Here is a 26,224-nt window from a genome sequence, read left to right as displayed (position 1 = left end):
ACAGCCAGAACTGCCATATTGTTCCAGGAACTGCATTGCATGCACAAAAATGATTCCAGCCGTCCCCCATGCAGTCAGAAGCGTGATTGAGTCTGTGGTACAACACTGCGGTCAACTGCAAGTCTGAAATGGGCCTTACTGTTACAAAATAATACAGCGTCAACCAAAACTTTTGAATACTGTTTTGAAACTTTGTAGAAGGCACGTAGTTCAGGAATGGAATATACAAACTAGTCTTTCAGTAAATCCATTCAAAGTCTAGACACTTGATCCTTTGGGAGGTGTGCCCGATACCCATAACAGTGCTGGCAAGCAGCAAGATATAGACAGAGCCAGGTGTATCTGTTCATTTTCTGTATATCCTCACTATCGACTATTATCATGTTTAAAGGGATTATACAATTCTAAGAAAAAATTTAGTTGCAAAAATGAGAGAGAAAATAAGCCTTTTCAGAAGTATGTTCCTCCTACACACATTCAATTTTGGTTTTATAATTGGTTTTCAGTATAAAAGCTAGAGAGAGAAAAAAGTGAGTCACATGTCAAAGTATTAACGCACTCATGTTCAATACAATTCAGTTAACAATGTTACTAATCCTTAGTCATTATTAAAATATGCTGTATATATGTGAAAAGATTACCAGAAAAGAAAGATTATTTTATGAACTTTTCTGCATATATGACACCCATTGCACTAAAAATTGGATTGCATTTAATGGTACCTGTATTTAGATGCTGTGCAACATGTTTGCCCTTGAATGATTACCTATAGATTTCACCACACATGAGCAAAAGGGCCACCCAGGAATGTAGTGCTATCGGTCCCTAGCAGCCACTTACTACTACTACATCTAAAACTGCAAAAGCTGCAAATAACGTGTCGGAACAAACACCACTGATCCCCACTGAGTATAAAGTGACTTTCTCCTTTTCCCAATGTTGATAGGAAGTCAGGCACTCTCATTATGCATATTTATATGGCCACCAAACAAACTATTGCTTGTGCCTGGAAAACTTCTGTTCTAAATTTTCTATAAATTAAGAATCGTACGCATAGTACTATGGTTCCCGAAAAAATTAATGCTATTGTTAATGATACCACAAGTTTTTAGCTGTTTGGCAACCGTGGTTGATTATTTGCCTTCTCCGAGAACTTTTTCTATTCTTTTTATTTGAAATGTACTTACCTTTTGCAGTAACAGGACTTCCCTTTTTTGTGTGTGTGTGTGTGTGTAACCATGTGTTTTTTTTTTTCTTTTCAATTGTGTTACTATGTGTGTTTTTTCTTTATCTAACAATATTACTGTCTTGTCCTTATTGTACTGTCATATTGAGACGTAGTGCTCTGATGATCACAGTTGTTTTGTACTACCCTGTTTCCCCGATGATAAGACACTGTCTTATTTTTTTTTGAAGGCCAAAATATGCTCTAGGGCTTATTTTCAGGGGGATGCCTTATTTACCCATGAAGAAGACTACAGTACTTATTTTTCATTTTTACCTAAAAAGGGGGGGCTGTCTTATTTGATGGCCCTGCCTTATCGGGGAAACACGGTAATTGCTTTAAAATCGTTTTATTTATTTTTTTACATTGTTTTCCTATTACTACAGTGCTGTTGGCACATTCTGTTTGTTATTCTGTTTTTTCATTTCAATAAAAACCTTTGTACCAGAAAAAAATGACAATTTCTGACTGTTCACTTTATGATAAATAAGCTTCTAAGTAATATTTGCTTCACAGCATACTGTACCTAAACCAGAGCACCCAAAAAAAAAAAAGAGGCAGATTAAACCCTTCTGACCCTCTTTAGCAATTTTTAAGCCTTTTTAGCATCAATATTTAGATGTCTAATTATGGTATTATTAAACTACCTGAAGATTTTATTTTACCTGCAAAAAATAGCAATTTTTTCGATGATAACGAGGATGTGGTAAATTAGTTGAAGTGTTGCAGTTTTGACTTTCAATTCAATTTAAGATGTCTACATTAGAGAATGTTTGCTCAGTTTCGCCATTAATGGTGACACTGCAGAATGTTCCTATATTTGTAGGCACCTACATAACTCTAGTGATATTTTCTCCCTGGCCAAGCTTGCTCATGGGAAAGCCCATTGGCCAGCGTGGATTTTTATGGCTGATTATGGCTCATTACTTCTGACACAAGCACACTTCCTTTTTCCTGCATGGCCACAAATATGAAAGCTTGCATGTCTGTAAAAAGATCCTTCATGCATAAGATTATTCAGTGTCTGCGTTGCGTATGCATAGCAGTTGCCATCAGATGATGGTCTGTAATTTAAGATTAGTGCTACTCGGTATTTGTTTGTGGGATCTGTGGCAGTGTGTTTACTTGGAAACTACATAGCTGGAGGAGGCTTGAAAAAGGCTGTAGAATGCATTACCCATGCATTTCCATTCAATCTTTATTTGCATATAAACAGATTGATTTATCACTTAATATTCTACTGCGTATGTGTATAAAGAAATAACATTCCTTTGACAGTATTACATTATAGCAACAAAAATGTCCATTAGGAGCAGCTCTACACAATCTTTATAGCAACACTGTATTTTTTTTTAAATGTAAACCTTACCTTGCCTAATTTACTCATCTAAACCTTACCTAAAATAAAACTGTATTAGTATCACAGGCAGAAGGCCTATGGCTTCAATACACTAATTTAGAGACCAGGAAAAATTAGGCAACGATAAAAGCCACAATAAAATTTTAACGCCTAATCTATATACTTGCTTTTGGCCATGCCCATCCTGTGCTGAAGCCACATGAACAGCATAGGAAAGAAGTACAATCTTCAGAATGAGAGGTTAGTAGTGCCAGCTTGTGTATCCTCTTTACTTTAAAGGAGAAGCCTGCTAAAATGATAAAACTGAAAAGTCTATTAAAAGGTAAAATAACAACCGGCTTTTGATGTGGTAATAAACTCCAATTGGGGTGTTGGCCTGCGGTATCTGCAGTCTAATTGCTACCATCATTTAACCAACTTCCTCTGGAGCCTTCCTGGAAGCATCCAGGCCAATGACTGTAGAGTGAAAGGAGAGGCAGCACAGAGATGAGCCCATCTATCTATATAGTGTTTTCTCCTACAATCCGTATGCTTCATGTCAGCACATGAACCATTTCTGCTTGCTTCTTCCCCTTACACTCCAGACCAGTTATACGTGGACTGCAAAAGGCTGATACCAGGTCAATGTCAGGTGTTTACACTGCTTGCATCTAAAAAGTACGTTTACTGCTGTTTTAACAATTACAGAGTTACCTTAAAGCAAAAACACACTTATTTCCGCAAATCCCACAATCTTGCTGGAGAAGTCCTCAATCAGGTCCTGCGCTGTCCTGGAATTCTCCTTCATCCCAGCAGGGAGGAAGCACCTAGGAGCACCTGAAAGCACACCTCCATCTTTACCCTTCCTCTTCCTTATTCTGGCTACATCACCCAATCTCACACTGCACATGTCGGGTGACATTGTCTGTTGTAAAGGGGGGGGGAGAGACGATCTCACTGCGCATACAGAAGGAACAGCCAGGAGGCTACTGGGACGTGAAATGTAGGTACCTCGGGAGCCTCAGTGCTTCCATTTATTCTTGATTGCCACAGTGCTAAAAACAAACAGGAGAAGGTGTTGCAGTTAAAAAAAAAAAAAAAGTTACTTTATATAAAAGGGTTGTCTACCCTTTTATTTAAAGTAAAATTTCTTTGTTTAGATCCGCTTGAATACTAGCCTAGAGTCCAAGGTGGTACAGGACAATTGTAATTTTTTTTTAATTCTGTCAGGATCCAAAAACAAGTAAAAAGCGGAAATGACTAGTTTGGTATCTGCTCTGTTTTGAAACTTTGCCATACTTCATCACTTAGGACTTTGTCACACAATTCAGAGATACTGGAAACAAACTACTGCTGCTTTGGTCCAGCCAAAAAATGACAACAGCTTCATGCACATTAGCACTACGTACATTCCAAACAAAGTGTTATCACTGCAAGGCCAACACTGCTAACAACAAAAATATCTGCAAACTTAAAAGAGAAAAAATAACTTGAATACAAATAGAACAGTAGGATAAAGACAGAAGGTCAAATAAGTAGAATTATCCTTTTGAAAGTGAAAAGCCCTAGAAATAAATCAATACCAGTTTTCTGAAAAAAATTCCCCCAATGAATGACTTTAATAAATACTGGAATTTGGGAAAAAGCAGAATTTCATCTATATTTTTAGATTTTAATGTAAAAAGATAGGACTTTTTCAGGCTTGTACTGTGTCTGTATGCCCATCTAGAAAATTTCCATTTACCATGTGTTCCAATGACAATGGTCACCAGGAACAGGATGAACGGGAAGAATCTCTAAAACAGTTGTAACCCTTATTTAACACTGTCAAAAACCCTGTTAAAAAATCGTGTAGGTCTGCTTTATGGCTTAGAAACAGAGGAATCGAAATATTATGAGAAATGGCTACAAGCATGTCCATTGTGGTTGCTTCACTGACTGTAGTCCAGCCCCAATTCTAAAATTCTGCTATATTAAATGTAAAAACTTTCAAGTTTATTCTGGGATTGGTAAGAGCTAGGTCAGAGTCAGAGGCTTTCAAGAGGCTTTTTTCAATATGGATCCCATTACTTAATTTTGTCATGAATGGGGGATGCAATTGTAGATTTTATCTTTGGCACCACAAACTCAAAGGGTCTAGTATTATGGCACCATTAGTATAAAAAGTAAAGATTTAAAACTTAAGTGGCGTAGACTCTCTAGGCACACTTCCATGAATGTCACTGGTCGGACCTGCTGTCAGTTTGGCATAGTCAGAGATCCTGACAAGGGATTTGTGCACATGAACGTAAAGTGTACGAATCTGGGGTGCAAGTTGTATCAATCTTCTGTGAAATCTAGGACCGCATGGCAGCACCTTGACACATTTCATACTAAGAGTACGTTGTCAAAATGACCAAGTACTCACAGTACAAAATGTGTCAATGTCCTGGCAAGGCACTTACTGAACAAGGCATACTGACAGCACCTTGTTTATTTTATAATTTGCTGGAACTAAGCAAGGCCTAAAGATCTAAAATTTTTCACAATATCCAAAAAAGCCAAAGCAGATGGACTGCACAGAAAACAGTAAAATAGTGTTGAAGTTTTAAACCAAAACTATTTCACTACTAGAAAATATTTTAGAGTATATTTTCTTCAGTATACACAAAAAACACAAAATACTGTCTGCAGGGTCCCCGAAGATCCCAATTATTACATCCTGACTCTTTCATTCTAGCTGCAGATTAAGCACAGATTAAGCATCTGAGGAGACCAAAGCTTTTGGGCATCTGACAAAAAACTCCTAAATTTGGTTTTAAATCACATACTTCACATCCCTATGCTCTCATCATACCACCATGAAATATCCTGGTGGCAGCATCATGCAGCCTAGATACTCCATTGCTTTGGGCCCTAGTTTTGTGATAGCAATATGAAAAAAAGAGGAAATATCTGAAGTAGAACTTAATGTTTTCTTGCAAGAAACCTATACCTGTCGATTTGCCTTCCAGAATGATAATAACTAAGGCTGCTTACACACCTTCAATAATTGTCCTTGAAAAGAATATTTCATGTTCCTTTCTAATGACAAAAGACTGGACGATGCATGAACGAGTGCTGTACATAATACAGCATCGTTCTGCTCTATGGAGAGAGGAGGGAGAATGAGGGAGCAGTACCCCACAGTGCTCTCACCTCTTCACTTCCATTACGATCGCTCGTTGTTCATGGATTCACCAGGAGGGATCCAAGAAGGACGAGCACTGCACACAAGCCAGATTTTCATCCAATATCGACCCTGAGGCAACTATAGGATGAGAATCATCTAACGTGTGTTCATAGCCTTAGTATGAAGTCACGACTACACAACAAGGACTGAAAATTGAAAACGAGAATGGTAGTATCTCGGAATATTAGAATTGGAGAAATAATTACTACCGTGGACCTGGAAAATGCTTAGGTAAATGTCAGATGTACTGCTTTATAAATAGCCCCAATTGTGTTTTAATTTTTCCAACATTTTAACTTTATATAAAAATCATACAGATTTGTTCTCATTTATGTTTGCCAAACAGTTTGCATTACCTTTTCACAAACCATATCACCAACAATGTAAATGATAATGGTGTTTCAAGTGTAAAACTAAAATATAAAATATCTGTTTTTACACAATGGACTTAAATTAAAAAATGTTGGTGTGAATATGTAAAGTGTCTGTCAGAGGATACTTATATAAGTCTAGCTATGGTAATACAAGAAAGATCTCAAAGTAACAGTAACTGTCTCTATCATCTAGTGACAAATGTATTTCATTTCTTGTGGCTCTCAGCAATCTGTGTCTTGAAGCAGTCTTGCATTTTATTCTTGATATAAGACATTCTCAGAAATAAATTTCATGGCTTATCTCCTAAACCACAGGAAATCCATTTTCCTCATTTGAAAGCCACAGCTCAATGATGACCCAATAAGTGGCTACCATTCAGAAAAAGAAAAGAATGTGTCTTCCTTCTGCACGTTTTACCTCCATTTTTTAGGTGTTACATCATGGCAAAGCATATAATCTTTATGAGTCCTTGTGAATCAATCTCCCTTATACAGATTGCTCCTCACCTCCCTGAATTATTGTTTTCCCAGCCTCATCTGATTTTACATGCACTTAGGAGCCGTAGGGCATAACTCAGCTGAACACCATGAGCTGAGAAGACATATATGACTATGATTGATGCCGGTGCTTCTTTCACAGCATATGTAGGTAATTAGCACTTTCATATGTTCATGCCATTGACTCGCATCACACAGTGCAGATTTCATTCCAGTGTGTTTCCCTACGCATGGAGCCACAATGTCAAACTCACTTGTGCCAGGAATGTGATTGATTTGACTGTTTTTACAAAGCCACATAGCTAAACATTGAACTGCAACTTTTTTCATTACAACCCAACATCTACTTGATTTTAAATGAAGAATAATACATTTTTTTAGTTTGTTAAATTGGGCTTGTAATTGTAATTTTTGAAGGCTTAGGTCAAAGCACAAATGGAAAGCCATCAACCACAAAAACCAAAACAGATTTGATTTTGTATACATTTGCCATAAAATCATTTTCTCTTTCTCTAATGAAGGACACAGCACTGTGTTAGCCCATCACCTACTGGGTACGGGGCCACATAATTGCAGATAAAAGAATTTTACTGTGAGTACATATATTCCTATTTTTCTAGTGTTCGTTGGAGAACATAGCTTTGGTTTAGACCATCATTTACTGGGATATTCCCAAGCAATTCCAAAATGGGACAGACAAAACTAAAAGTTTATATAAAGCAGCAATAACTATATAATCTCCAGAAAGAGCACCAGAGCTGAGCCAATGAAATTACCTTAAGTTTCTGAATATTGATAGGGAGCAGTGTGTGCACTCCTTATCAGTTATGGTTATTAGTTGAAGCCAAGGACTCCTTCCCATCCCTAAAAGAGTAGAAGCAGCAGAGAAAATGTTCCTGGGGGACACAGATAGTAAGCATAGCCCCCACACCATTCAACCCAAAGGAAAGCACCATCACACACACACTAGACTGATAGGGAAAAGGAGCACTACACTGCTGCTATGTCAGGATCACAAGGGTTCACCAAAAAGGGGAGCAAGATGCCACCCACCAACCAATATGCATGGTTATTATCTTCTGCAAGACTTCAAACACATAATTCAAATCATTTCTTTATTTATATGAAAACGAAGAGGTTTTTATTTTTATATTTAAAGAGTTTTCACGCACAATACAATATTAAGCTAGACAAGCTTGCAAGGTCACACAAGAAAACAAGGTGTTTACAAGCTTTATTTGATTATGTGGATATATATAAGAGGTGTGTAATTGGATTGGATATAATGCTTATTGTGGGGTGGGGTAGGGGGGTGCAGATAATTCCATGTGTAATAGCATCTTCAATGTGTTCCAGATAAGGTAAATCAGACCCTAAATCCTACATAAATGGCACCTTCGCACTAACAAAACATCCCTAATATACTTCTTCACTGACATTGCTTTGCTATCAGATTATACTGCTCCCAACTTTCCTAATGGCTGTAGAGGTAACCCTACCAAGCGTGTTGATGAACACCAATACATATTGCAGCTTCGGGGCTAGCAGCCATCACTTGAAAGCTCAAACTCCAAGAGACAGGAAGGATGATTTGCCCACAACTTCCTGTACAAACACTGGAATATGTTTCTATGCCCATCAAGCCATATTAATAGGAAAAGTTTCCTATTCATCCCCTAATTACATTTAGAGTGATTTTCCCATCTGCAATACCATCTACCTGGACACAATAAGGTCTCTACTTCATGTTAAAGTAGACCTAAACTCAAAAAACAAGTCCTGGCTTCTATCGGTTAAATCTGTGTTAGGGCTGTGCCAGTATTCTGTTCGGTACCTATCAATGTGTTTGTGTGTGTGTGTGTGTGTGTGTGTGTGAATATGACCTAACCCTCATGCCCCACATCACTTTTTTTTAATCAGCAATGACCATACTCCTACAAAGACCATCAACTGATAACTGCTACCAATCCAATACACAATAAATGCGGGGTTTCGCTTTTTCATTAATTTTAGAGTGGCTCTATACAGCCAAGTTCAGACGTAAAGGGACCCAAACTAAATTTTTTAACTTTAAATGAGAGTTTTAAACCCTTTAAAAAAAAGTAAAGCCCCTCCTCTTCTGCCTTTAAAGAGTGCCTGAAAGTCCAGAACCTCCTGGGATACTCACGTCACGCATCCCAGGAGGATCCTGACGGCGCAGGTCGGGGATACGCAGAAGGAGATTTTTCTACACTTGGGGGGGGGGGGGGGGGGCGGAGGCCAATCTCACGCATGTGCATCAAGATCAGCACTAAATGTGCAAGACGGTGATGTAGGTAGAAGGTGGAAGAAGAGGAAAGAAGATGGAGGCGACTGTCGTTTTATGCCGAGACAAAGACAGGACAGCACAGGAGCCAACCCAGAAAAGCTCCAGAGGGATTGAGGAATCCATGAAATCCAGATTAAGTTCAACTGGTTTAGGATAACCTGTTTTATTTTATATAGCAGGTATACCACATTTTGTGCATTGGAAATCATCCAATGTTTATAGGCTCTGATGTTGTCCTCATGTTTCATTTGCAGTTATGTAGCTAAGTGCAGAGAGAATGAGAAAGCTTTTATATTGCAAGCACCACTACTGGGTTTTTCAAGTTCAGGCATATAAGTGGTACTTAACCTGTAGAGGACACAAAATGTTCCTGTAAAAAACATAACACAAGATTTGATGTTCCTTTTAGAAGCCTCATTTTTTTATATATTTCACTAAAACATTCAGTAGTAAAAAAAAATCATTATATTCAAAAGAAAAAAAAATTGTATTTCCACAAATCTAAGGAACTGATGGTAAAAAAAGCCAATTAGAATTTCTAGTGATTTTATTGGAACAGAAAGCAATACGTTTAAAATAGTGAGGAGGCATCATTAGGACTACATAATGACAGCACACCTTCTTATCTTTGCCATCATACAATCCCTTCCCATGTACCCCACCATATATCTTGTCCATGTACAGTTTCCTCCCCTCTGTCTCATTACTGTGTTAATATTATCCCCCATGTTTATCCATGTCCTCCACTATTTCCTTGTTTGTACAGCTCTTATGCCTCATGTTTTGCCCTAAAAACCTTGATATGTTGTGCCTTAGTTGCACAATCATTCTCGGCATATTTCCTAAATGGCTTTCCTATGCTTTTTAATGTTTATGGAAGCCTATAAGAGATAAGTAGTATGTAGGGCTGACATGGGCTGACAATGCCTTCCCTCATAAAGCAAATAACAATGAAGTTCAAGGACTCCTAAATGGATATGACCCAGCCTATTCCTTTAAGTAGTCAATATTCCACAAAGGCTGAAAAGCTTTTTACAAACGCTAGATCACTGTTGCTGGAAATGATCATTTCCACCAACAACAGGAACAAAAGAGTGCTGTAAAGACAGTTCTATTCCCTTCTGTGCAGAGGGGAAGGGAATTACAAGTGGATGGGCACTACAATACCTCCTCCTCTTCCTCCACAGGAATCAGAAGTAGTCCTTAGCCATCAGTCATTTCCTGATTCGGCAGGAAATCAGCACTGATTAGGTAATGGCTGTTTTAGACAGTTTCTATAAAGTATGTTTCATTGCACATTTTTGTTCATACTGAAATTCTGGCACCTACTAAAAAAGCAAATCATCAGTCTCATCAGGTTATTTTTAATATTATTAATAATAATAATAATAATAATATTCAATATTCATAAAATCATTTCATTTCTTTTATTTTACAGACAACGAACATAAGTACCTTACTGTTTTTTGTTTTTTTAATATACACCTCATATAATCCCTATATAAATTGCAGGAATTAGAGGACAAAGGGTTGGATGTTAAAGGTAACCAGGGCTCCATTAGTTTTCACAGTAACATGAAAAATGAAAGGAAAAACATAACCATAGTTATAGAGTCTTCATAATTTAATACCTATCAACTTACACACCATCCATAATATACCCTTGCAATAAAAACTCCCAATTACGGAAAAACATTTAACATTGGTACCCCCGAGAATAGCTCTTCCAATTGATGTTGTGTTTAGTAATGTTATGCCAACCCCTAGAGGTGAACATACAAACAAGGAAAAAATCCAGAGAGAAGGTATTTGTTTTCTTTTTTTTTTGTTTTTTTTTTTGGGGGGGGGGGGGGGGGCATTTAGATAACATCAATAGGTTTGTAAAATAAATAAATAAATAAATTAAAAAAAAAAACTAAGACAAATTATACTAGACAGATTTCACCTGCCACAATAATAAGTATACATTCCACTTCATGTGGGATAGAAAGATCAAAAGTTCATGGCACACAAAAAGGCAGTCTCGGTTTCTGCCATGTTTCCACATTTTGCCTTCCTAAGAGAAGAAAGAAAAAGTACTACATAAAGTATTGAAAACTCTGCATAATTTAGCAATAAAAGTTATGTCAATAGAATACAAACCACTGTAATTAAATAATAAACACTAGGGTAATAGTATCATCTCAAGCTACACAAATACACCAATATCACAATGTATGTACCAATATGTCAATAGGCCAAATGAACCTATAAAAATGCATCAATAAAATTTACCAATGCTAAATATATACATGAACATAAATCTTACATGTATCCAACAGTTGATGGAGGCTGTGATTGAGAAAGGAATTATGGGGTATCAGGTATTCTTCTGGATAAAGTGCATGCAAATTTTTGGTAAAGTAAAAACAAATATTCAAAAAAGATCAAACTTGGGAGTTGTGTTTTTTGTTACATTGTAGAAGTCCACGTTTTACAGTCACTTTGCAAGGTGCGTAAATAACGTGAAGCAGTGGGATCACCTCATCAGAGTTCTGCTGCTCCTTCACTTTTTTCCACTTTTACATAAATACATGACCAGGCAGATCATTATTGCAGAATGGATAGGTGATGTCCCTTGTGCAATCTACTTGATTACTCTGGGTTTCTGACATAAAAGCTGAGGTGCGTGTGCTTCGTTTGCCAGGATACCCAGCATTCCCTGCTTCCTCCGCATGTGCCGGAAATGAACGAATGCGCCTGTGCAGGAGTTGCGTCATCTGGACCCAGCCAATCAAGATGACTGGAAATTGCAAGGAGAAAGTAAAGAGAAGATGGTGGCGCTCTGCAAGCAAACAGGGGCAGGTGAGTAACAAGGGGTTAAATTCCACTTTCAATGCAACACAGTGTACTGGAATGTCCAGGAGCTCACTTTTCTGTCGGTCTGGGATGAATGAATCAATGAGTGAATAATAGGATTTTGATGAGTGAATACCAAGCATTGCCAGGTAAAGCTATGCCAAAATTTGTATTTAAAATGGGATTTTTGCTGTTTGACTGGCTCTCAGTTTAAGGCTTTTGCTGGCAGACTGCCTGCCATTAGGAATCTCAGGTAGACCAAACAATTTTGATATGCATACTGCAGACTTAAAGAAAGATTTCTTCAAACAAAAAAATGTTTCTATATTTTCAGCGCATGTAAAGGACCTTCAAGCTTAACAGCTGGTACTGCTAATTTTGTATCTTTCACGATAGTTGCGAACTGTTCACTAAAACAACAATTTTTGTTAACACAAATGGCTCGAAACTGCTAAAGTTCCAAAAACTTGTCTTTTGTGGTAACTAAATTTAATATTTAAAAGTCTATTAAGCTGCAAATCTAAAATTTAATTTGCAACCATGATATGAGTTTGCATGCTTACGTGGAAATTAATGGAACTCTTTGGAAGAACTTTAGAAGAATTCAACCAACTAACCTGCCAGGTTTAATATTTCTGGATCTACGTGCACAATTTTACTAAGTTGGTTTAAAACCCAAGGGGGGGAAAGTAGCACACAATAGGTGGAGGGGGGGGGGGGGGGAAATGTATGGAATGGTGGGTAAAAAGTGAGGGTTTTAAGAAACAGAAAAGGATGGGTAGGCAAGTTTGAAACGATGGGATTTGAGAGCTCTTTTAAATGAGAAGAAAGTAGTAGTAAGCCAAATAGGACGAGGGAGATGGTTCCAGAGAGTCAAGGCAGCCCTAAAAAAAAAAAAAAAAAAAAAAAAAAAAAAAGCCCTGCATGTGAAATGAGGTTATACTCCTCAGTTGACATTACAGTATTGCAAATGAAGTGATTGTCAACAAGGAGTTTAATAATTGATGAAAATGTCACGTGAAGATCCCTGGCCAAAGCCTATTTGAGAAGTGCTAATCATTAAGCACAATTGGTAAATCATGAGGCAGCCACTAAAACACATCTTATGACCTAAAACCCATTCTTTTACTCTACTTTACCATTATGAGTAACACATCACTAAAGATCCCTAAACCTTTGCCAATTAGTTTCTGACTGAATTAACTGGCAAGTACCCTGACATAAAATAACATGTGAATATATAATTTTTTTATTTCTTGTAGGGCCAAAGTATTTATGAAACTTGGCACTGAACACACGGTATCAGACATTTTGGAGGGCTCTACAGCTACAATTGCATATTTGGTCTGGATTGTACATTGCAGTGCAAAACAGACCCTCTTCTGCCCCATAAGAATATTTTATTTAGCTTGTCCTTTTAATCTAAAGCCAAAGCTTAAATATCTCCCTTTATTACACTTGCATGTTGGTTGAACCCTTTGGGTGTCTAGATAAAATGGAGCCACTTTGGAGATGTCACGTCTCCAATACTCTGTGGACTCAACATACTCAGGATCTGAACACCAGGAAAGTGTAATGGAGTTAAACGATTTTCAGAAATTAAGAGTGGAAAAAAAAAAAAAGGAGCAAGGAAATCTGTGCTGTCCAATCAAGGCAGACTCTTGCCTAGACAGAGTAACTTCCTGAGGAGCGACACCATTTAATTTTTTTAAAAAATTTTTTTTCATTATTATTTCATGCACTACCATCAAGGTAATTGTATTAGTCCCCTATGTGTTTATTATTTCATGCACTACCATCAAGGTAATTGTATTAGTCCCCTATGTGTTATAGGGTATAAAGGCATTTACCAGGTATGTTTTATTTATTGTAGTATGTTTATTATGTATTTTAAATTTTAGTACTTATTTTGTAAAAAAAAATTATGATCTTTTAAGATATTTTGATGACATGGCAGTATTTTTTCGGGTGCATAAAAAGATCCCATTGGATTGTCCATTGCTATCAAACATGGTAACCCATCCAATTAGATATCACAGAGCTAAAGTAGAACCAATAAAATGTAAATTCTGATTCCTCTGATTTTAATACCTATGTAAATGACCTCCTTATGACATGCTTTAAGTCAGGGGTGTCCAAACTTTTTGCAAAGAGGGCCAAATTTGGTGAGGTGAAAATGTGTGGCGGCCAACCATTCAGCATGTACTCAGCATTAGTGTGGGCATGGTCTGCACGGGTCCCGCACAGCACACGCCCACCAGTGTGACGCGAGTCCGGTGTCAGTGCGGGCTCCATGCAGAGCATGTTCTTGGAATCAGTGTGGGGGTGGTCAGTGCGGGTCCCCCACAGCTTACACCCACCATAATGACGTAGGGGATTCCCTGTGCACACATGCCCGTCCTGATGATTATGCCCGCTGATTAGCGGGTCGATAACTGCAAGGTGGCTGATCAACTCTAATGAATTATAAAATAGCTTTATTGAACACGTGTAACTAGGGTAAGCAATACTAGAAGTTTTGCCTTTTTGTAAAAAAAATAAATAAATAAAAAAGAAGCAATATATGCCAAAAACTGGAAAATTACCATTTGTATTACAATTTTTATGGCCATCCGCTTAGATCCCCAAGTAAGGAAAGCTACAGCTACAAAACACATGAAGGTGACACAAAGATTATACTTGCTCAAAGAAGCAAAGAGGTGAACTAAAAAGGTTCAGCAATTGCTGTGAAATAAAGTCATTCAATATACCAGCTTCCAGACATCCAAAGTACTAATTTCCATAGAGAGAAAAGCCTTGAAAATCTAAAACCATAAAGTCACTTAAGTCCATGCAGAAAATTTTACAATAATACATGCAGAAACACATATACAATAAATGCAAAGTTCCCATTTTGTAGGTAGCACTGTGTGTGCTAGAGTTTTGTTTACTGTATTTAGGGACTGAAAGTAACAAAGTAATAAAATATAAAGTAACTGCCATAAAGAGACATCACTCTGACCTGCTTTTATAACAGTAGAAGTTTCAATGTGTTCTGTACATTCTGTGCAAACAGATCAGTAATGTCAATTTCACTACATTTTGTGCAAATTTGTTTAACAGTTAGTACAGGTCAGATGAGGGAAACCGCGCAGCATGTTCAGTACATTCAAGGTTTTCAAGAATGCAGGCACAAAATGCTGAAACAATTTTACTTTCAAACCCTTCAATAGGTGAGAGAAATGGTTTACTACAGTAACAAAAATGATTTGTAAAAACTAGAGGTTTAAACAAATATCCTATAAAGATGACATATTTGTAGTGCAGGAGGAGCCACAATGCAAGGGTAACTTTTGGAATCAAAGCCAAAGTTAACAAGAAATCAGACTGAAATCATCTTTCACTGGTGTAAGTGTAAGCTTAGTGTAAGCCACATACCTCTACACTATGTGGCTTGCATAAATATTCTAAAAGAATAAGAAACGATGACCATTGCTAGTAAGCCCTAACTATTTCCTCTTGTTGGGCTTGTCAATTACCATCACCTAAACTATGCTCTGCCAAGGTACCGAAAGACTAAATCATATTACCAATCCTTAACGCCATCCTACCATACACCATAATTACCAGAATCATTTAAACATTATTTAATGGTTATTATATTTTTAGGCATTAATATCATTAGGATAAATCAATTCATACTGACAGTATTTAGCAAGCAAGAAATACCGTTATTAAAAGCAAATCAGCACAGGACTGGCATGTGCAACAATATTTCTTTATTATTAGATACAAATTAGCAGATAATCTGTTGTGTAGATACACAATTTGAGAAAGTAAAAAGCAAAATTCACTGTGCGTTACTGGTGAACAGTCTTGCAAGTTCCTCATTCCCAAAGCATACCCTGAGAGACCACGGTTTCGCTCTGTCTGTCTAGACAGTATTCATGATCCATCTGTCTGGCAAGCCTGGTGGATGGCAAACACTAACAATTCAAACAATTTTAGTTCCTCTGTTCCATTTCCAGCCCTGTATGAAACAGTAACCTGATGCTACAAATTACTATGATTGTTGTATTTCTCACAATGGCAGTGCCAGACTTACATTAACATCTTCCCTAGACTGCTAAATATTTAAAATACTGGATAAATTTCACCTGAAGTTGGACACATACAAGCATATGCACAATCAAAATGTAAATGTTAAAATGTTATCCTGGTGTTTGCAAATGTGTCCTCACTGTATATTGGACGTATGCATAAATCATTTTTGTTTATACATATATAATAATTTTCCAGATAGTAAGCTATCTACTTCTCTACTGGACAAGACTGCAACAAAACAGAAGGGCACAATTGTATTACAAGAGGCTTGTATGATTTCAGCTATAGGGCGGCTGAGATAGATACATGCACATCAGATCTTCTGAACACAAAAAGGTAAATTTATTACCAAGCTATAAATTATAGTGTTATCTATTGATGAACTAGAGCAAAGTCAAAGCTTAATATGCTTTGAATGGAGAAATACATAAAAAAACTTCAAGGTTCAATAAAATCTGCTAAAAGGCTTTCATGATGTGTTTAAAAAGTACAAATAGCTGCAACACATACAATGAACCAAATACTGAATAGTGAGTATCACTGACTTTAATTTAGTGCCATTATGTAAACATATGAGCTTTATAACATTCCAGGATTAACACCTCTTGAACCTGAGCTGGATGCCAGTGATCCTGTGGTCACCTTATAAAGGGGGTGAAGAACTTAGCACACTCTCTGTTACTGTATGAAGCGGTCTTTAGCAAGGGATCAATTGCAGCCTGCTACTTACTGCAAGTCTCATTTAAACAGCCTTCCATAATAAACCAATTCATTTTTAAGAACACATTCTTAAAACCAAATGCTAGACATCAGAACAATAGTTTCCCTCAGACTCCTTCCTTACCCTTTAAAGTACATTCTTTTTATCTTTTCTACCTAAATTGTTTTTTTTAATTTAATGTAGAAAACATGTTCCAATCATCCGAGGGCAGGGAGAAGTGGTGATGCATGGACTACAAGACTACATGTCTTGTAGTCCATGTCTGGCCCGTGTTGCCGTACTGTTTGTGCCAATAGTAACCAAAGACAAAAGAAAGCATCATTATTTAATCAACATAAAACTGAAAACCTATGAAAGGAAATAGCTGGACACAGTACATACAACTTAAACTGGGCCCAAAAGAGAGGCAGCACAACCAAGTCATGACAAAAAGCAGTCCAAAAGCACAATATAAAAACTTGTCAAATGTTTTAAAGAGATTTAAAATAGGTTGAGCAAACTATAGCATAGCTGGAGGGTTTCTGAAAACTCTGAATACGCTTTAAAAACAGATCTGCAAAGTGACAAACTATAAAAACGTCCCCAAAAGAAGTGAACATTATGCAGTCCACCATTGCTAACTTATTTTAAAAATGTACTACCCTGGCGTTAAGCTGTTCCAAAAGCTTCAGTACCATTTTTGTTCCCGACCTGAAAAAGCATGCAGACCGGGAGTCCTGATCTCACTCCTTCTAACATTATTATTTATTCAGGTTTATTGATTCAAAATGTTTTGTAGCCAGAAATGCAACAAGTCATCTCAAGGGAAGTTCAACAAATACTGTATTATATACAGTATTCAAGTGATTAGTATTTTCATTGGCAACACAACCACAGTCTTCGCACCAAAATGGCAGCTTCCACTGTATAGATGAGAGCAACAACTCACAGTAGAAAAAGATTTAGAACAAACATACCATATAAGCAAGGAAATACAAAAGTAGTTTTTAGATTTTCCTCCTTCATTATCTAAAAATCTAGCTTCCATCCTTTTGGGTCATTTTTGGCAAAGATACCCATTGAACACCAGGAGATATGGTGCTACACTTCATGCTGTGACATTTTTCTTTCTCCAAATATCTAATGACACATAGGAAAATGTTACCTTCTTTCTTGAGAAAACAAATGAATGAAAAAGCAGTGTCCCAGATGGCATCTGTGTATCTAGCTGTCAATAATTCTCTTTGCAGTATATTGAACACTTGAACCTTGTTAACACTTAATACCATCAAAAGTGTTTGATTACATGAATACCAACATTGCAAATTCTACTCTCAGAAGCAATACAAAGCTGCTAGACTGGCCACAACATCTGCTTCCAACTGATAGGCAGTGAATAAGCATCATGTTTATTAATTGCCATGAGAAGATACTGAATGGACTGAACACAAAATGATGTATTCTCTTACACGCTTCATGGACCACCTAAGACGCTACTGTTTTGCAACTTAATTGATGGCATTGTGAAAATAGCTATTCAACAAGCACAAGGAAGCTAAATACGTATTTTTCTGTATACAGACCCTGCACTTTACAGTACTCTTCATGCTTCATTCAAAAGGAAAAAGAGTGCCCAAGTACAGTTACCTTTACCAACTAAATTTTATTAGCAGAGCTTCTCAGCTCTGGTCCTGTAAGACTCCTGGTAAACTTACAAGACTAAAAGTCCCTGAAAGCTAAGATGGAACAACTGATGTAGATCAAAGCGGTGTTCTCACTGACATGAGAGGATTGCCCAATCTGACAAGAAATGTTCATAGGCTTAAAAGAAGTATACACAATGTCATTTTTTCCTGAAAGCCACTTTATCCAAAAAGGACTCGTCCCAAAAACTATATAAATGAAAAGAAACAAAATAAATGTGTTAAAAAAAAAGGCATTCAACGATCTATTGTAGAGTGATTGTTGCCAATAAAATGCCAGCAACTTTAATATAATATGTTAAAATTACACAATACAGATAAAATATAAATATATATCTCACACCACCATGAACACATGGTTTGTCATATGTCTCTACAACATTTTGACACGTTTTGCAAGACCTATTGTTCGTTTCTTCAGCAAAATGTAGAGACACCTATATACAAAACATCTGGTAATACATTAGCATAACAAATCATTGAATCTGAATAAATACCATATAAATGCTTACAAAAATCTTACATAGTAATTAAAATTCCCAAAGACACTCCTTGCTATTTTTAGCAATAAAACCACAGGACGAGAAAAGCCAAGAAGAGACATTCCACGATTTGGTCAAACCAACCATTTTCCTTGTGGTTGCTCATTTTTGCCCCCAGCTTCTGCTACCTCATCTCTCTCTTACTAGAAAGACTGTATTTTATAATGGTAATAATGCTAAAAAGTATAGATCAGTTAAATATGGATGTCAAATTCAAAGTACAATCTATCTGCACAATATGTTAGATTTATTACTATGAAAGTGTTGCATAGCTATTTTCAGCTATATAAAAACAAAATAAGAACATATACATCTGGTAGTGGTTTGGTGCACAATTAACAAAGCTGCAAATCTCTTTCACAAAAAAAACCCTGTAGTGGGTAGGATGAAATATTTGTAAGATTTGTGACAATAAAACTTTACGGAGAATTATATGTGAGGTAACATATAGAGAAAGTAATTATTACTGCTCTAATCTTCAAACAATACAATGCATGTAACATTCATCATTAGTATCGCTCTTTCGTCACACACAGATTATCATAAACCTCACCCGAAATTAAATGAATCTCAGAGGCAACATTTTCAGGCTGATGGTTTGAGGAATGTATTAATACCTATGAAATAAAACTGTAGAGAAGGTACAATGAAGTGGATGATTGTAGTGCAAGGCACAGACTACGATTTCTGGAGTAGAAGCTAAAAGAGAAAGCTTGTCAGCAGTCCTATCACATTATATAGTCATTCAATGACTACCATTCTTAATTCTGGCACTAGATATATGTTGTAAGGTAAGTAACACAGGTCCTTTGGGCTGTGGTGGCGGCATCATAATAAACAGCACTGGTTTTGCCACATCCAGTGTTGTCTTAGCTCACAATTTGCACTGGAGGTCAAATCCAGACACATAAGCACCTCCTCATCTTTCCTTCTACCCGTAGTGGCAAATTGGCAGCATATTATCTCCCGCTGTCATTCCTACTAAGTGCTTTGCTAGACAATTCTTCCCCAGTATTATATGATATCACATGTAACCATCTTAAGCTTCTCCAACAAACCCTCCTTGTGATGCAATATTTGAGAATTATTTACATGAAGGTTTAATGAAAGGATCAGGAGCTTCTCTACTGAACTATTTATTTATTTTGGTCGTTTGAACTGCAATTAAATATGAGAGAATATGTCTAAAAACAGTTTTGTGTCACCCGTCGAATAGTCCTGTTTGCAAATTCGTAAAATTGTGATGCAATACACAGTAAAAGTAAAAAGATTATGCTGAAACAATGGTGATAGTCAAATAAAATTCGCTGTAAATTAGTGTTTGGGCAGCATAAGGGTCGGACAATAAAGCCTACTAAAATCTTTGTCAATTGTAGGCTAAAGGTCAGTCCATACTATTTTAAGTTAAACCATTTGGCAAAAACCTTAATCCAGGGGTGTATGGGGCGGGCACGCATGTGCACACTTATTTTGCAAAGAATTCTTTAGTGGTCCGCGGCTCTGGACCAATCATGAGGTGCAACAGGATCAGGATCAAAATGGATTCAAATAATACTTGCTACCTAATTTAAGTTTTAATTATTAAATCTAAACTTCAGCTCTACCATACTTTTTCTTACCCCTGTACATTGTAATTTCCAATCAATAAGCATTAGAAGATACAACAGGTATCCTGAGCTCACCTTATTGCCTGTCTGATGAACTACATGGATCATCCAGCCAATTCCTCCTAATTTGTGCTATCCTTGCCCTTACCTTTCAGCTATTTGCTTTCTGTCCTTGGTTACTCTTTTAGTCCCAGCTTCATGTGAGGGCTGTTCCTTTGGTGTTCTGCATGTAATTGCAGTCCATCCAGGAATACCCATGTTCTGATACAGCGTCGGAGAGACTGCTGTGAGCAGAAAAATCAAAAGACCTTGCTAATATTTGCTAACCTTGCTTTTCTACAGACGCTGTGTTTATTTCACATAGATATCTTCTAAACTTACACCAAGTGAAGTCACAAAGCAGTTTATGGTCAGAGTCATGATACTACAGGATTGTACCTACAATGCTAAGGATGTGCCACCACAAGCACACACACAATACAATTTTTTTTGTACGTTTTTTTTGTATGTACAAGCAGCAGTGGCAGAAGAGATTGATAACAAAAGTTAGTAAAAAAAAAATAAAAATGAAATCATAAAAATTTGGGAGGCCGACTTATCATAGATAAGAAGACATCAAGAATGTTTAAGATTTGCCTAGAGTTCAATGTTCACACAGTAGAGAAGTTTAGTATACAGAGGAGTTGCCTGCATGTTATAATGTACAGCATGCCTACACAGCATGAGCTGAATGAATGGCACTAGAGATAAATTGGGCATCTGTGCTCCCCCATTTTTGGAGTCTTTATCTCTGAAACAGCTGACAGCTGAATGATGCTGAGCTGTGAGAGCAGGAAATAGATTTGTCCCTGTCTTCCCTTCCCGGACACATTCCCAGTCTCTGAGTAGTCAATGGTCGCAGACTGGCAGTGTCTTTGTACTACTTCACCTGGCTACCAAGGATAGATCTCTTGAAGCCCCTGCAAAACCTTACACATCACAGGGACACAGAAGAGGGATTACAAAATACAGGGTTCTGGTACCTGTGAGACATTGGGAAGGAGAGGGAGCTTTGAGAGTACTTTAAACAAGGGGAACCAAAAGATATCTATGCTTCTAGGAAACCAGCTTAACTTCAAAAGTTTATTGCTGGCCAAGCATTTCTTGTCACTACTTTTACCTAATACACTATGCAGTCATTGCTAGCAGTGCTTAGATTGCTAGCATCACAGCAATTACCAAATCGACTGTATTATGAAATGAGCGTTAAAGGGTACCTGCGCGTTTCCAAAGCACTTATCACTGGCTGCTTGGGTTTTTTAGTAAGCTTGAAAATCTCATTATAATCCATTTAAATGTGTGCTAATAAATAACATTAAAGCATGAGTCTCAACACACCAATCTAATGTAGGTTATTGCATCTATTTTTAGAACATGTGTATTCCCTTACCTTGCCCATTACTATATTAAACAAGATGTCTTATACCTGTGTGATATTCAAAAAAAAATTGAAAACCTCTAAGGATAATGAAATATTACCAAAAAGACTTGAAACTGGTTTGCAATAATGCATATGGAGAGATTTAGCTACTAAAACCCTCTAAATATGAAAAATATTTAGCAGGTAAACCCTTAAAGTATCTGCCAATAACAATTTTCGGGTCGTTCTTTTATTTAAAGTTGCATACAAATAACGTCATCCCAAGGACAGATGAAATATTGGATCAAATAATTAACCATGAACCCAATATAATGTATAGTTCTGTTTATCCCCAACAAGTATACAGTAGGCCAACTGACATTTTTTTTGGTACTTTTCCTATTAAAGCTGCACTCCAAGCTAAATTAAAGCATATTTGTTATCCAATCCATTTGTCATTTACCGATTTTATTTTCCAAGGTGAGGCTACAGTTAGCAGTTAACATTAGCAGTGCCTCGTCCAATAATAGTTTTGCATTTGCTCACATTTAAACAAGCAACTGGTCTTTAAAGTGCTTGTTTGTGGTGGGAAAGAGTGTTTCAGCCCTAAAATGCTGTATGCAGAATAAAGGGCATGTGGCTTGGGGCTGGTATTTTACAGTGGAATACAAACTTTTTAGCCCACACAGGCTGTCAGAAATGGTAAATATATTCACATTGTTTACACCCTTCTTGGGTGAAGAAGTGACTCCATAGGGACCATACTTTATTTCCGATGAGTAGATGCAGTGCCTAAGTGGGGGACTAAAAACAATCTTCAAGGGAACATTCAAAAATTGCCTAATTTTCTGAATCTATTTACTTACTTGAGACTTGATTTCCACAAAGGTAAGCACTGCCAATACATTTTTTCATTATATGCAAAGATCCTATTGGCAAGATTTTTGTCAGGTTCAATTTAGCTTTGTGTAACATGTTGAATTCCAAAGAAACAGTTGATGCTAAAGCAACAGAAGATTTTTTCTCATCACAGAACTTATCTGATGGAGGAACCACCTAAGAATTGGTTGGGAGAAGAGGAGCACCTTTACCTTCTTAACATTTGGCATTTAACAAAGTCCATTTAAAAGAAATGAGACTAACACCGATATCATAAGCACCAGGTCCTCTAAAAGTCTGACATATCTACTCTTTTCTGAAAAGAAGGTAAAACTTCGTTATAGGATCAAGCTGAGTTCATCTATAAATAGTGTGTCCGTAAGGAATTTCATTTCCAAGAAATCGGTAGAGGATACACACTTCTATCTAGGAAAATTCACTCAAACAGCTGCCACTGCAGCAATGTCATCCACTGTAATGTGCTGTCCACATTTTTACAATGGTCTAATAAAACAGAAATTACAATTACTAGGGGTCTTGTGTTGTTTCCAAGAGAAATCATAAAATTTAAAGCTTAATCATGAAAAGCTCAGACAGGAGCCAATACCCAATCATTTTCCAGTAGCAATCACCAACACGGACTACAAGCAATAAAGGTATTTTATGAATTCAAAGCACAATGCCCAATAAATACACCAGAGACATTTATAAACACAACTTACAAATTATATGTAAACACAATGTAAAGAAATTCAACTGTTCATGTTTTGTAGCTTTCTGGGCAATTAGATAAACATGATTGAGGCTTACACATTAAGAAGGTTGCCATTTCTAGTTCCAGATTTTTAGGTAAACTCCTAATGAAGAATAAATGTTAACGTGAATCAAGGTAGAACAAAAGGCATTGAAGCATGTATTTATTTTTTAAATACCTTTACTGATCTCTGTAGCTGCAGGTACTCTGGAAAAATGTATAATCTAAGGCCAGCAAAAGTACTGAATTTATTTAGTTCATTTTCTTAGTACTTACTTTACTTTAATAATGGGTATCCTCCTATCTAAAATATGTTTTAGGAAGAAATTGACTATTACCTTGTTACTCTTCCATTCAACAAACATTATCAATGAGACCAATTGCTTTTAATTGATTCAAAATAATTATATGTACCTATTATCAAATGTAGTTTTTGAGTAGTTTAGCAAAAGTATGTTAACAGAAAAACAAAAACAAAATCCGGCATATTTATCTTCAAGACTAGTAATGACACAAACCCAAATGCTTCACTGCTTAGTCTTACACATCAAATTTCAAGGACAGACTGAGCACACATGAATGAATTGGCATGTGTGGGTGGGAAAGAATACAGACATTTATCAGGCAAGCTGTTACCAGACCACACAATCTTGGTTCTCCCCATATAGGCTGCCAACTGACACAGCTTACATAGATTCACATTCCTTATAAACAGAAGAAATAATGGATGTAAAGATAGGTACTCACAGGTAAAAATCCCTGGTGGAGGGTGTTCAGTTACCAAGGGGCAGTTCTCTTCATCACTGTTATCTCCACAGTCATTCAGTCTATTACAGATCAGCGATCCAAGATACAAACATTTGCCACTGGTGCAGGTAAATTTGCACTCTGAAATAGATAATATATTAGTTAATTTATGTGCCACTGTATAATGTCATCTGTGTTTTTGTAGAAAAAACCAACTTATTCTATAAACGTCACTCAAGACATACTGGTCAGAAGCAAATATCAACAATATATTTTGGGGTTATTAAAGCAAATTAAAAGAAAAGAAAAAGTTTGCCCAGACACTGTGACGTGTATGAAAGGTATAGCTAATCAGGAATACTATATACAAACATACAGTACTACTACAACTAATTGTGCTTAAAATGATTTTTAACATTTGGGTTTGGTATTAAATCCCCATTAGACAATATACCTTTAGATCTATTTAAAAAATATCCCAAAAATGTGTTTTTCTTGTCTTAACCTTCTGGTGACAGGTTACTAAGACCATCTCCCAGTTTACCACCACCAGCCCTCTTCCCTCCATTTTCTTGTTAGGCTTATTAGAAGTACTGTAGCAATTAGAACACTCCTGAGACTTCTTATCTGCTATGCTAGGAGAATTTTAATTTAACAATTGGAAGAACCCTTCACCATCCACACTGGAAGCCTGGAAGGTCCTAATTAACTTGTATTGCATTTCTTTAGGACCACTTCTACTAGTAGCTCTGATATTTATTTATACTTCTTGTCTGGGTATACCTACTTTAAAATTAAGTTTACTTAAGGTTTCTGAGTTCTGTTTTTAACTGGTATTGTCTTGATTTCAAAAGAAGGAGCATTCCATGTAAAAAGGGCTAAGAATATTCTCACCATTGTGTTTTTGGGTGCTGCCTGTCACCATGGAGTTGTAGTGTTAATCTGTATAATGTATGGGGTTTTATGAACGGTCTACAGTACAGTATGTTTCATAGTCAACAGGGTTTTTTTATTGCTTACATGTTGCTTTGTCAGTTAAATATTGTATAATTTCTAAAATCATTTAATAAAAAGGAACGACAAAAAAAAGAATATTTTATAGCTTTCTTGGTAATGCATGTATTTTTGAATGCCTGCAATGATAAATATACAGGAAAAAAATCTTCTAAGTATTACCATTCCAGGACTATAGACCTACTGAATGCTCTTAAATGTGGCAATTGACATGGAAAAGGAAATCACTACACATACACATACTGTGATGCACTAGGATTACATAAAACATACAGCCTTGGACTTTTCCTCCTCCCCAATCTTGGATAATTCACACAGCATGCAGCCTATCCTCCCACACATTTACATTTTAAAAATAGAATATTTTCATCTGACAGCCCTAGAAATAAGGAAAATAATATTGAGGTGTTTGAGAAGGCAACATGAATCCTCCATAGAGATATCTCTACAAATATCAGCAGAGACAATCAGAACATTGAACATGAAACATCAAGAATTTAAACTATCATGCTATGCCCAGTTAATAAATAAAAAAATTAGATGATTTGTTTTTGACCCATACTTTTTGGTATAAATTGTCACCCAATAATTGCAACAAAATCTTTCATATTAGCATTTTTTTCATCTCTAAGTTCTATATATACATTAGTATATACCAATTTTTCCCCCTCAAAAGGTCTTTTAATAAATCTTTTAAAACTCGATTCACACCAGTGGATGGCACTGTATCTTCATGTAAAGTAAGTAACAAACACCTGCCACGGGATGCATATACAAAGACACAGCATCCACTAGAAGTGATCAACAGTAATGCATAAAAGATCACCATTAGGTGCTTTTTAAAAGTACAAAATACTTTACCTCTGAAAAAAGGTGACAAAAATATATAGTCTGAGTCTATGTCATTTTAATTTTTACCCCCCACCATAAATGCCTTTTTATTTTGTTGCCCTGAGATATAGTCAAGTCAAAGCATTTTAATATATTTTCAGCCAGCTTTAAT

The 26,224-nt window shown here is 36.6% G+C and overlaps 1 protein-coding gene across 3 annotated transcripts in view; it reads right to left on the bottom strand.

Moving 5' to 3' along the window:
• Positions 1–26,224, bottom strand: part of LDLRAD4 (low density lipoprotein receptor class A domain containing 4) — a 164,840-nt gene that overhangs the window by 68,929 nt on the left and 69,687 nt on the right. For all 3 annotated transcript variants that reach the window (XM_072411483.1, XM_072411482.1, XM_072411484.1), the window contains one exon: positions 24,208–24,348. In XM_072411483.1, the coding sequence (XP_072267584.1) occupies positions 24,208–24,348 (141 nt within the window). The remainder of the gene's footprint in view (positions 1–24,207; positions 24,349–26,224) is intronic.

This window comes from Pyxicephalus adspersus, chromosome 5 (assembly GCF_032062135.1).
Source record: "Pyxicephalus adspersus chromosome 5, UCB_Pads_2.0, whole genome shotgun sequence".
Lineage (NCBI taxonomy): Eukaryota > Metazoa > Chordata > Amphibia > Anura > Pyxicephalidae > Pyxicephalus > Pyxicephalus adspersus.
The sequence above is the reverse complement of the archived record's forward strand: the minus strand, read 5'-3'. Positions and strand labels throughout refer to the sequence as shown.